Genomic DNA, 14,035 nt, shown 5'->3' on the forward strand with positions numbered 1-14,035 from the left:
CCTCCATCTGCCCCCTGGCCCCCCCTCCCTTCCTGGCTTCTCCACTTCCTCTACCCCACTGCCTGCCCCCAACTTGCTCATCTCTTCAACCTATCACTCTCTAAGGCATCTGTCCCTCGCCATTCAAACATGTTCTTGTCTCAGCTATTTAAAAAACAGACAAACAACCTTGACCCTTCATCACCTGCTAGCTTCTGCCACATCTCTCTTCTCCCATTTGCCTCCAAATTACTTAAAAGGTTGCTATGCAGCCGGATAACCAGCTACTTCTATGACAAATCCATCCTTGATCCTCTTCAATCTGGCTTTCGCACCCTACACTCCACTGAAACTGCCCTTGTCAAAGTCACCAATGTCCAACTTTTGGCCAAATCCAGGGGTCACTTCTCTCTGCTCATCCTCCTGCTGCCTTTGACACTGTGGATCATCCTCTCTTTCTTCAGATCCTCCAGACCATTGGATTCTTTAGCACTGTCCTTGTCTGGTTCACCTCTTACCTCACTAACCTTTCCTTATTGGTGTCTGCCTCTGGCTCCAGCTCACCCCCTTCCATCCTCATCATCTTTTCCCCATCCAGGGTTTCCACCCTCACTAATATGTCTGTCACTGTTGACAACACCATCATCCTCCCTGTTCTCCAACTCCACTGCTTGGGCATCACTCTTGACTCCTCCATCTCCTTTACCCCCCCCCCACATTCAGTGTCTGCTCAATCCTGTCAGTTCCAGCTATGCAACATAGCTTGGATCAGGCCTTTCCTCTCCCAAAGTGTGATTAAACTGATTATCCACTCAATGGTCATCTCATGGCTCGACTATTGCAACATTCTCCTCACTGGCTTCCCATGATTCCATCTTTCTCCAATCAAATCTGTTTTAAACTCCACAGCTCAACTTATCTTCCTCTCCCACCATTCCACATCTGCCACTTCCCTTTGATAAAACCTGCACTGGTTCCCATTCCCCTACAGAATCCTCTTCAAATTCCTCACCCTCACGTACAAGGCCCTCTCTAACTCCACTGCTCCCTACATCTCCACCCTCATCTCCCTACATACTCCCTCCCACCCACTACAGTCGGCCAATGACCATCACCTCTCCTCCACCCTGGTCACTGCATCCCATGCACGAATCCAAGATTTTACCCATGCTGCCCCCCTTCATTTGAATGTGCTCCCTCACTCTATTAGACTCTCCCCAACTTTGCAAAGCTTCGAGCGGGCAATGAAAACCCACCTGTTCATCAAAGTGTACCCTTCTGCATAACAAAAGTTTGAGTCCACTCTCCCAACCCACTACCTCATGCCTTGGCCATCTATGCCTTGCTTACTTCCTACCATCAGGAGGCCTTTCGCTTGCTCGCACCTCATGACACCTGTCTGTCTCCTTCCACCCAATAGATTGTGAGCTCCTTGGAGTAGGACCCTCTTCCCTCCTGTTCTCACACCCCTCTTCTCTCACACTTCCATTACAGCTCTCTCCTACGTAGCGAATGTTTATATCTGCATCTCCTCTCGCTCATTACTGTTTATCTCTTCCAATGGCTGCCTGGATGCCGACTAACCCTTGCTTCCTTTCATTTCAGTTGCTAATTGTTAACTGTGTTCTTTTTAAAATTTTCTGTTACTGTAATGTTAAGTTCTGTGTACCCTGTATTGTTGTAATCTCTGACGAATGTATGGCACTGCAACACACTTGTGGCACCCTATAAATAAAATGTAATAATAATAATATGCACACACACACGTAAAGGGTTCAGAGTGGTAATCCAGCTGTCAGTGACTTCCTATTGGAAGTGCTACCTGCCAGTCACCTGCATGACAGGCAATCCCATTGGAAAGTGATTCCTCCCTAATGGGACTGCCAGACCGGGCTACGATTAGCAGAGAGCATGCTTCCAGTAGGAAGCCACTCCCTGCCTGATCATCAGACCTAGCCATCTTCTATGGGCTACATCCAATACAGTTCATAGAAGACGGGATTTTGCACATGCGCAATCAAGCCGCTGCTTGTACACATGCACTGGTTCCGGTTCCTGCCAGATCCATTGCACAGGTGCCAGGACCTGGCTGGCTCCACACCTCCTACTCCTCACTGGCATGGGTAGCAGCAGCTCCAGTACACAAAAGAGGTAGGAGCTGCTGCTGGTCATGAATCCAGTCCCTGACCAAGGCCTTATTTGTGTTGCATTTGTTTGTCATCGCTATGGTTACTACAGTTATTTTCACTTCCTGCTTCGAAGGCCTTGAAAAGAAGATTCTGTAGAAGTTGCAGTAATTACCATGCACAGATAGTTGTTATTGTGCTAATATGTGCAGTGTTGTTGTGCATGAACAACTTCTTTATTGAATTGGTGTTTGTGACTGTGCTGTCAGATAAAAAGTTGATGTATTGAGTTTTGTATTAATAACGGGGGAGTCACCGCCCACATTAATTCAGATGTGTAAGTAAAGCAAAAAAGCGAGCAACTGGGTAAAACTATGGTGCACCGTAGGTGAGGCAGATGTAACTTATACAGAGAGAGTTAGATTTGGGTGGGGTTTGTTCAAACTGAAATCTAATTTGCAGTGTAAAAATAAAGTTTTGTAAGATTTGTGGGCTACATCCAAAAGCAGCCAGTATTTACCCTGCAGAGAAAAAATATAAATTTATTTGTTCCCCTTGCATGGCAACGTGGTTTGTTACTTGCTTTTTACTTGCTTTTTTTGCTTTACTGCTTTGCAGTCCTCTTTACTTATATAACGGACCTCATCTCCCTCCACACGACGGGCATCCAGTTAGCTTTGCCAATGACTACAGCCTTACTTTCTAGAACTATTAAACTCTTCCCACTCCTGCCTCCAGGATTTCACCAGTGAAGCTCCCCACCAATGGATCTCAATCTCTATCACTCTCAGACTCTCCACCTCTCTGTAATGCATCAAACCTATTTCTTTACCAAATGTAATTCTAAGCCAACCATTTCTGTTCTTGTACACTGACTTACCGTGTCTTGTCACCCATGTCTGCTCCCACCCCCTATAAATTGTAAGCTTTCATGAGCATGGCTCTCTTCCCTGATGTACATTTGCTTTATTCACTTTGGTCCACATTTGTCAAGCCTTGGAGACTGATAAATAGCACGGTGGTAAAGTACCAGCCAACCAGCTCCTGTCATTTTTCAAACACAGCCTGTGACATGGAAGTTAGGAGCTGATTGGCTGCTACTTTATCACTGTGCTAGTTATCTAGGGTGCAGATTTCAGCCAGCACTGACTTTGATGTTATTATGACTAAATATTATTTATTCATTAACAGTTTCTTATTAGCGCAGTAAATTCTATTGCACTTTACAAATGGAAATAACAGTGATAAAACAAAACTGGGTAACAGCAGACATTCATAATGGCAGAAAGGAGCAGCTGTGCAGAATGGTTTGTTAATTATCTAGCTTGTTTGTTTCGTAATGTTATGCCCTTTATACCCGGTCATACGTTATTGCGCTACATCTGTATATGCCGTCTGTAAGGTGCTGCAGACTCTTTCTCTTTGTGGTGCCCAACAAATAATGGCATGTACTATATCCTACTACCTGCAAGTCACCTTCATACAATCAAACTTCTAGCGTACTTACTTAATTAGGAATGTTTTCATTAAGTGAATGTTTTTCATTATGTTGCCTTAATGAAGAGTGCTATTTGTGCCGTACATTGATTATGACTGGTCATTATGGGCTCTTTGTAATTCCTCTCTTGGAAACAATTACATTCCAGCTCAGTGTTCGCAGAGACTAGTTCTGTAAGCTCCATGGGGGCTCTTAGAATTTGAACTCTAATTTCTTGACATTTCCCAAAAAGGAGAATGGGACCCACCGCCACCACCATGATATCGTTTATCACTTTAACAAAATATTTAATTAGTGTAAGAATCTGATCAAACTCTAAAGAGACTTTGTTGGTTCTTTGGTTAAACAGACTTCCTTCCTTACACTTATTTCTCACTCTTCAGAGGTTTCTTAGTCTGTTATAGTTGGAACAAAAGCAAATGTTCATTTTATTTGACAGCTTTACTGGCTACAGAACATTCCATAAAAATAGCACATACATTTACACATTCAGGGGTTGCTGTAGAGTTTAGTATAAGCACATTTTTATGCACAAACTGAGTTTTATTGTACTGCACATGTGTACAAAATATTGTTCTGCATGGATGTCTATGTAGATTTGTGACACATTTTGTGATTTTAGCTCCATATGCTTACAAAACGGAATAGAAAATGGAGGTTGCTTGCAAGCATTGGCCAAGTACAGTTAGGCTCTGGCCACACATAGCGGTCAAGCGGGCCCGGGTGAACGGGACCCGCTTAGCCGGGAGGTTTTTTTTCGTGTTCACACGGATCCTGTTCTGCGGGATCCGTCAGTGAAACACGGGATTTCAATAGAACACAGCCGCACTGTGTGAACACATACATTGAAATGTATGTGTTAACATTGAAATCCTGCCGTCCTGTCATCCCCGGCGGTGGCAGGATTGCTGCACATGTGTGGGGGATATTATGCCCATGTGCAGTCTCCTTCCGGCCATGTGGGTTCCGCTGAACGGGACCCGCATGGCTGCTATGTGTGGCCAGAGCCTAAGACCACATAAAAGATGCATATGCACCTGTCAAGAGGTACAGCATATCATATGCAAGTGCTCAACCATTGGTGGAAAATGTACATTGATGATATTGATACGCAGCTTTTCTGATTGGCTGATTGGGTCTTCATAAAAAAATCTAAGCATTATTAAAGTGACTGTCCTTAATTTTGCTACCTTCCAAAACTTGAATCACCTCAGACTACTAGAGACGACAGATTACTATACATTCCTCATCATAGAACACATAAATATCTACCTTTACAATTGTGACTAGATACTGTAGTTGCTGTTGTCAAAATGTATAATTACATTTTGTATAAAATCATAACCGACATCTTTAAATACTTGGATAAAAGTGCGTTTTAAAACTAGCAAATGTCTTCACATATATAATAATAATAATAATAATAATAATAAGGTTATTTATATAGCATGTTTCTCCTACAGGGATAGAACGATTAAAGGGTTTCTATCCATTATAGGTGACTTTGTGCTATAGTAGTGACAATTGGTATGATGAGTATAGCAATACTTACTCCTGCTCTTTGCACTTCCATAAAGATTGCTTTTTGAAATGACCTTTCCCATACTGGCAAATCACTGCCCAACTCTGTGCTGAAATAATGACTTTTGCCATGGCCAACCAAAACGCTAAAACAATATGGCCGCTGATCTTCAAACTCTTCACTTTGATTGATATTTAAATATAGATTTTCCTGAATCCAAATTTCATCAGCAGGCCAAACCTAAAATATATAGCATGAAATTAGATAACATCAACAGGCACAACTTATGCTGTTAAGACAATTTTAATGTGTAAAAAAATAATCGGATATAAAATTATGCAAACTACACATATACTGTATATACTCAAGTGCTAACTTAAGAACATAATTAATGTTTGTAACTATTACCCTTCAAACTATTATAAAAAACTGCAGAGTTCCAAACACTAATATCATTTGTCGAAACCAGAGCTGAATCAAATAAATAAATATATACTGAATTCAGTAGCAAACATATATAATATTAAATATAGCATTACAAGGCATACACTATATACCAACCATTTTATATTGTTTAATATTAAATGTCAACTCAATATATTATTAAAAAGAAAAATTATGAAAACAGTAAAGTCTTTCAAAGTTCAAATCTTTCAACAAATATAAAATTATGCCATATATTGCCCTAAAGTATTCTCATATTCAGATTTTATACATTTTACATGATCTTGAACTAATTAGTACTTAAGAATTGCACACCCAATAGAAATGTCACCAAGAGTTTACCACCTGGCAAAATATGTTTCATACTGTATGTAACATTATTAAAATACTTTTTGTGTTTCGAAGATCAAATTTTTTTTTTAACCTTTTAACTGTGTGGACAGTGTGCATAATAAAAATGACTACCATGTTTTCTAAACTCTGCATCACCCTAATTGGCAATCCCCTCTAAATGCCACACTTCTAAACGCTACTGTGAGTGGAAATAGTGTAAACAGTAAAGTGGAACACAAAGCAAGGCCTATTGTGAGTGCGTAGATGTCATCTGCTTTCTCATCACATTAAATTACATTGTAAACTGCTGCTTTGTAAACACCACAGAGCTGGACAAATCGTGCTGCAGTGGAAAATTTGCTTTGGGCAACTAGAAATATTAATGATGATGATTATTATTATTATTATTATTATTAATAATAACAATAATAATAATAACCATCATATTTAAATTTTTAACATCATTTCAAATATATATAATATAAAGCAGAGGTTCTCAAACTCGGTCCTCGGGGGCACACACAGTGCATGTTTTGCAGGTCTCCTCACAGAATCGCAGGTGAAATAATTAGCTCCACCTGTGGACCTTTTAAAATGTGTCAGTGAGTAATTAATACACCTGTGCACCTGCTGGGTTACCTGCAAAACATGCACTGTGTGTGCCCCCCGAGGACCGAGTTTAAGAACCTCTGATATAAAGTAATACAAACTAAAATTAATTTCTCTTACGTCCTAGAGGATACTGGGGTTCCATTTAGTACCATGGGGTATAGACAGGTCCACCAGGTTCCATAAGTACTTTAAGAATTTGATAGTGTGGGCTGGCTCCTCCCTCTTTGTCCCTCCTAGCAGACTCAGTATAGAAAATGTGTGCAGAGGAGCCGGTCATGCTTATGGAAGCTCCCGAAGAGTTTTCTGCATTTATTTTATATGTTTGTTATTTTCAGGCAGGGCTGGTTGGCTGCTTCGTGGGACTTGGGGGGGCAACAGCCCAACCTCTTTAAGGGTTAATGGTCCCGTTCCCCGCTGACAGGACACTGAACTCCTAAGAAAACTATTCGCAAGTCCCACCACGGCGAGCATACATTCCCACAGCACGCCGCCACCCCTAACAGAGCCAAAAGAAAGAAGAGTGGTGAGTACTAAGCCGGCGTCCCGACTAGCGGGTTGCCAACCATTATGGCGGCATGAGGGTACGGAGATGCACGGTTTCTTACAGTGTCAGAATACATCTCCAGACACAGTACAAAGCTGTGTATCAGTACACTGTACACAGTACCCACACTGGCAAAAACAGCCTCAAAATGGTTTTCTCTCCACTTTAAGCACCAGATCACCTCAGCCAGTATAAAAAAAAAGCAGGAAGACCTCGCACCATTGAAGGGACTATGAGCGGATCCAGTGGCTCACCAGCGCCATTGTCCCTCTGCAGTGGACACAGACGCTGACTGACAGAGATGTGCAGCTCCTCCAGAGAGACTCCATATTACCTCAGCGGTACCAGGGGGTCAAAGCAGGGGGGGAGCGATTATTACTGTAATAAGTTCCCTATCAGGGTACTTAGTCTGCAACCCGGCTAAGCTTGGCATTAGCGATAAGGGTGCAGTGGGAGCTGGCTCCAAATAACTCTGTGTCTCCCTGAAGAGCTCTTTGTGGGTTAATTGTGCTTAACCTTTTCCTGTGTGTGTGCTGTCACATTTACATTATGTCAGGCAAAGAGTGTGTTTCTTGTACAGCGGAGTGTTCTTCACCAGGGGGCTCACTACTGGGTACTCAGTGCAGTGCACCTTCCCAGAATAGCGGGGCTGAACCGGAGTGGGTAAAATCCATTTAGGGAATGATCTCCAATATTTCTACAATGCTATCCCGCAATGAGAAAGAGACGCAATACTTAAGACAGACTGAGGATGAGTTTATGAATAGACACCCAGTCCCCAAACCAGCATCTCAGTCTTCTCCCATTTGTCCACAATTGCAATCTCTGGCCCATATCCTGCAGTCTGACTCTGACGCTGACGGGTCAGACATGGAGGAGGGTGAGGTGGATTTGGAGGGGGGATGCTACTCTGAAACATGGAATAGAGGCTCTTATAGAGGCTATCAGAGATGTGTTGCAAATTCCTGATAAGGTGTCAGAGGAGTGTGAGGAATCTTATTCTAATGTAAATAAGAAGTCCTCAGTCACTTTTCCTGCGTCAACGGAATTGAATACCCTGTTTGAAGAACCGTGGGTTAATACTGATAAGAAATTTCAGATCCCTAAAAGGTTGCTCTCATCTTTTCCTTTTCCTCTAGAGGATAGGAAAAAATGGGAAAATTTACCGATAGTGGACGCATCAGTCTCTGGGCTGTCACGTAAAATTGTATTGCCTATCTCTGGTGCAGCCTCCCTAAAAGACACGGCTGATCATAAAATTGAGACTACACTCAAATCATTGTTCACAGCAGCTGGGTTGGCCCCATGGCCGGATCAGGGTCTTTTAGCGCCCCGGGTGGCCATAGGGGGCGCCGCTGAAATGATGTGCGATGTGCGATAACGTCATCGCGCACCGCACAGCAAAGGTCCTCTCCACAAAGGAAAACTAGATGCTATGCGTCTAGTTCCCCTCGTGGAGAGGACCTTTGCTGTGCGGTGCGCGATGATGTCAACGCGCACCGCACATCATTACAGAAAAGGTCCTCTCCACGAAGGGAAACTAGACGCTACGCGTCTAGTTTCCCTTCACAGCGGGACAGCGGGCAGCGGCAGCGGGGGGCACAGCAGCAGCGGATCTTGCCGAGGTGCGGCGCCCTCCGGAAGGCGGCGCCCCGGGCAAAAGTCCTGCTTGCCCGTGGCAAGATCCGCTACTGGTTGGCCCAAAGACCCACTATTGCACATGTGTGGATCACAAAAGCCATTGCTAAATGGTTAGGTAACCTAATTGAGGGGATAGATTCCTTGTCTAGGGGGGATGTTGTTTTACTCCTGCAGCATATACAGGACTCTGCAAACTTTATGTTGGAAGCCATAAAAAAGATTGGTTTGCTTAATGCATGCACCACCGCTATGGCAGTGTCAGCACACAGAGGCTTGTGGCTACACGAGTGGACTACTGATGCGGACTCCAGGAAAGGCATGGAAGGCCTGCCATTCACAGGAGAGGCCTTGTTTGGAGACAGGGAAACGGCTGCGCAGTGTATCAGGGAAAAAATGAAAATAGCCGACGTTTTGTTTAAAAATTAACACAATTTATTAACCATGAATACTGAATAAAAATATGCTTTTCATAAAACTAATAATTTAAAAGTTAGTAGTATGTATAACTGTATAATGAAACACACCTTGATGAATATAGGTATCGTAGGAAATTTAGGAGCAGCTTATATAAGGAGACTTGTTGAAGATCCGTAATTACTCACAAGGTTTTCACTTGTGGATTCATTTGTATAGATGATAAATGAAAAACGGTCCCAAATAGTGCACAATGTGCCCGTCACAAAGCTGTGTTGCTGTAATGAAAAAGTCACGTGATACGTGACGAAATGCGTTAGGACCCCGCCTCATCATCCACCTTGATCCAGGTATCTACACCAGCAGCTATCTGCCAAGATCCAACGGACTTTCATACCGGCACTTCGGTTCCCGCAAGCCGCACACACCAGCACGCGGCTCCTATCAGCTACATCCGTCTCACGTACTACATCAGCCCGGCGGCTTTTACCATCTCCTTGCTGCATAGCACGAGTGGGCAACGCAGGATCAAGAACCGGGGACGCCCGGTCTCGGATCAGCCCACAGGAGAGGTATACATTACAGCAACACAGCTTTGTGACGGGCACATTGTGCACTATTTGGGAACGTTTTTCATTTATCATCTATACAAATGAATCCACAAGTGAAAACCTTGTGAGTAATTACGGATCTTCAACAAGTCTCCTTATATAAGCTGCTCCTAAATTTCCAACGATACCTATATTCATCAAGGTGTGTTTCTTTATACAGTTATACATACTACTAACTTTTAAATTATTAGTTTTATGAAAAGCATATTTTTATTCAGTATTCATGGTTAATAAATTGTGTTAATTTTTAAACAAAACGTCGGCTCTTTTCATTTTTTCCCTGATACACTGCGCAGCCGTTTCCCTGTTTTTTGCAATCTCTATATAACACACACCTAGTGTTGTCGGCTGCGTGCCATATCAGGGAAATTTTGGTATTTTATAGTCTATTACTTGGGCGCTTTCAAGCAGTTATTTAGTTTTTTTGTCTTGTTTGGAGACAAACTAGACAAATGGATCTCCAAAGCTACTGTGGGTAAGTCTACGTATCTTCCTTCCGCAGCTCCGCCAGCCAGGAAAGCTTATTCAGCTTCAAATTTACAGTCCTTTCAGACAGCCAAGTTTAAGGGAAACCATGCAAAACAGCAACTGTAGGTGCTCAGGAATAGAGCTCAAGCTCTGTTTCCTCAAAGCCTTCAGCATGATTGTGGACCGTGATGCCTGGAGGGCTGTCAGGTGGGAGCCCAACTAAAATTCTTCAGTCACATCTGGTCAAGTTCGTGCCTGGATCCCTGGGTCATAGATCTTATATCCCAGGGCTACAGACTGGAGTTCCAAGACCTCCCACTTCACAGATTCTTAAAATCAAGCTTACCAGCAAGTATAACTTTACAGCAGGCCCTCCAAAAACCGGTACAGACTCAATTCATTGTTCCAGTTCCACCTCATCTGCACAAGTTGGTACTATTCCAACTTGTTTGTAGTACCCAAACCGGACGATTCGGTACAACCAATTCTGAACCTCAAGTCCTTGAATCCTTTCTTAAGAGTGTTCAAGTTCAAGATGGAGTCTCTGAGAGCGGTGATCTCAGGTCCGGAGGAAGGGGAATTCCTTGTGTCTCTGGATATCAAGGATACGTATCTTCACATTCCGATCTAGCCGCCTCCTCATGCTTATCGATGGTTTGTACTGCAGGACTGTTACTACCAGTTCCAGGCCCTGCCATTTGGTCTCTCCACAGCACTGAGGGTATTCACCAAAGTGATGGCAGAGATGATGTTTCTCCTTTGCAAGCGGGGAGCGAACATAATTCCGTACCTGGATGATCTAGTGATAAAGGCGCCGTCCAGGGATAGGTTGCTGGATAGCATTGGCCTCTCAACCAAACTTCTCCAGGATCAAGGGTGGATTCTGAACCTTCTGAAATCTCACCTAGAGCCAACACAGAGGTTCCCATTCCTGGGAATGATACTGGACATGGAGTCGCATAAAGTGTTCCATCCGTTGGAAAAGGCATTGGTAATCCAGTCGATGGTTCGGGATGTCCTGAATATCGGTGCATCTATGCATTCACCTTCTGGGGAAAATGGTGGCATCTTACGAGGCGCTTCAATATGGAACGTTTCACGCAAGACCCTGCCAGCTTGATCTATCGGACAAATGGTCCGGATCGCATCTTCACATGCACCAGAGGATCCGTGTGTCACCAAAAACCAGGATATCCCTTCTGTCAGGATCAGAATTCAGAACTGGATCCTGTTAACCACGGATGAAAGCCTCAGAGGTTTGGGAGCGGTTACCCAGGGGGTGCAGTTTCAAAGAAGATGGTCAAGTCAGGAAGTCGTCCTTCCAATCAACATTCTGTAACTCAGGGCCATATAAAACATCCTTCTGCAGGTCTCATATCTTCTTCACAATCGGGCCATTCAGGTCTAGTCAGACAATGTGAAAGCAGTGACATACATAAACCGACAGGGCTAAACGAAAAGCAGAGCAGTGATGTCAGAGGTGTCAAGAATTCTCCTCTGGGCATAAAAAAACAGCTGTGGCATTGTCAGCAGTCTTCATTCTGGGAGTAGACAACTTGGAAGCAGACTTCCTCAGCAGACACGACTTGCACCCAGGGGAGGGGGGCCTTCATTCGGAAGTGTTCAGGTGCTTGACATGTTGGTGGAGATATCCAAAAATCGACATGATGGCCTCTCATCTCAACAAGAAGCTCAAGCGGTATTGTTCCAGGTCAAAAGACCCACAGGCAGTGGCGGTATATGCTCTGACAAATCCATGGGTCTATCAGATGGTGTACGTTTTTCCTCCACTTCCTCTGATCCCAGGAATTCTCAAAAGAATGAAAAGCGAAAAGGTTCAAGCAATACTCATTGCTCAGGACTGGCCAAAAAGGGCCTGGTACGCGGACCTTCTGGAGATGCTATTCGAAGATCCGTGGCCTCTACCTCTTCGCGAGGATCTTCTGCAACAGGGCCTGTTCATCTATCAGGACTTACCACGGCTACGTTTGACGGCATGGAAGTTGAATGGCTGATTCTAGCCATAAGAGGGATCCCTAAAAAAGTTATCCCGACTATGATCCAAGCCATGAAGGGTGTAATGTCTAAACATTACTACTGCATTAGGAAGAAATACGTTTCTTGGTGTAAGAGCAGAACTTATTTTGCAGTGGAATTTCACCTGGGACGTTTCCTGTCCTTTTGAGATAGGAGGGATTTCAAGCCTCAGATGTGGAACAGTTTATAACAAATACATTTTAATTATTATTTGAATACACATTCGGTTATTTCCACTTGAGGCTAAGTAGTGGGCTTTAGCACCTATTAATGTATCACACATAAAAGGTTACCACCTTTAGTTGATTAATCTTAACTGTGAGGTCAAAAAACCAAGATGTATGACACTGTATGAAGACATTGTGGACTCTACCTACTAGGACATATCATAAAGTGTATAGTTACATGTAAAAGATGAGCCCATAACGTCCTCTTGATCCAAGAGTTATTAATACTCTTCGGAGATGATACTATGCTTATGACTAGATATTATATTATTACACTAATATATCTATCATAGATTCCCCTCCCCCCATGTTTTTAATTATTTACAGAAGTACTTAATGGAGCCTTCTCACATGTACTGATCTTTTAACACACTTTCTCACTTCTTTTTGACACTTCAATACTTCCTTTTTTTAAAATAAATTTTCACTTTTTATGAATACCTTTCTTATTCAGAGTACTAATAAAAGTTATATTTTAGCTATTGTGTAACCTTTTGTGCACCACATTTTGGACATTTCTTTCTCTTTTCTGTATCATGTGACAGTTCCAAAATCTGTACAGGCCCACTCTACTAGGTCGGTGGGTTCTTCCTGGGCGGCTGCCCGGGGTGTCTCGGCTTTACAGCTCTGCCGAGCAGCTACTTGTTCTGGTTTGAACACGTTTGCTAAGTTCTATAAGTTCGAAACTTTGGCCTCTGAGGACCTTCAGGTTGGTCAATCAGTTCTGCAGGAACCTCAGCACTCTCCCACCCAGTTTGGGAGCTTTGGTACATCCCCGTGGTACTAAATGGAACCCCAGTATCCTCTAGGACGTAAGAGAAAATAGGATTTTAATTACCTACCGGTAAATCCTTTTCTCGTAGTCCATAGAGGATACTGGGTGCCCGCCCAGTGCTTTGTTCTTCCTGCACTGTTACTTGGTTAGGTATTGTTGGTTCAGCTGTTGCTTTTTCTGTTTAAAGTTGGGTTAGCATAGCTTTCCTCTGTTTTGTGTGTGCTGGTTTGGAATCTCACCATTATCTTTATCTATCCTTCTCTCAAAGTATGTCCGTCTCCTCCGGCACAGTTTCCTAGACTAAGTCTGGTAGCAGGGGCATAGAGGGAGGAGCCAGCCCACACTATCAAATTCTTAAAGTGCCCATGGCTCCTAGTGGTCCCGGCTATACCCCATGGTACTAAATGGAACCCCAGTATCCTCTACGGACTACGAGAAAAGGATTTACCGGTAGGTAATTAAAATCCTATTTTAAAGAGGGCCTTGATCACAGGGGCATGTATTTCAACATATAAAGGGAGCAAGAGGAACACAACATGCAAACCATAAATTAGGACAACCACTGGTTGTTTAAAAGGGAAGTAATATAAGGTGAGCTTTCAGCAATTTCAGTATGATGGTAAAATAGCAAAAATTGTGATTTTCATTCCAGAGAAAAGGGGAAGCTCTAGAGGAGTCCTGATCTTGTGCCAGAAGTGAAGTAATAGAGATTAACAGGTGGGTTACCAATGCATACATTTATTTGTGTGTTCACAATTCAATTATTTTTGAGAAAAAAATCTAAGACTAATCAAATCTTATTAA

The 14,035-nt window shown here is 43.1% G+C and overlaps 1 protein-coding gene across 1 annotated transcript in view; it reads right to left on the reverse strand.

Annotated features, from left to right (window-relative positions):
* The window catches only part of SNTG2 (syntrophin gamma 2), a 1,009,087-nt gene that overhangs the window by 161,238 nt on the left and 833,814 nt on the right, over nucleotides 1-14,035 (reverse strand). Inside the window, exon 14 of the mRNA XM_063915497.1 lies at nucleotides 5,156-5,365. Within this exon, the coding sequence (XP_063771567.1) occupies nucleotides 5,156-5,365 (210 nt within the window). The remainder of the gene's footprint in view (nucleotides 1-5,155; nucleotides 5,366-14,035) is intronic.

This window comes from Pseudophryne corroboree, chromosome 4, assembly GCF_028390025.1.
Source record: "Pseudophryne corroboree isolate aPseCor3 chromosome 4, aPseCor3.hap2, whole genome shotgun sequence".
Lineage (NCBI taxonomy): Eukaryota > Metazoa > Chordata > Amphibia > Anura > Myobatrachidae > Pseudophryne > Pseudophryne corroboree.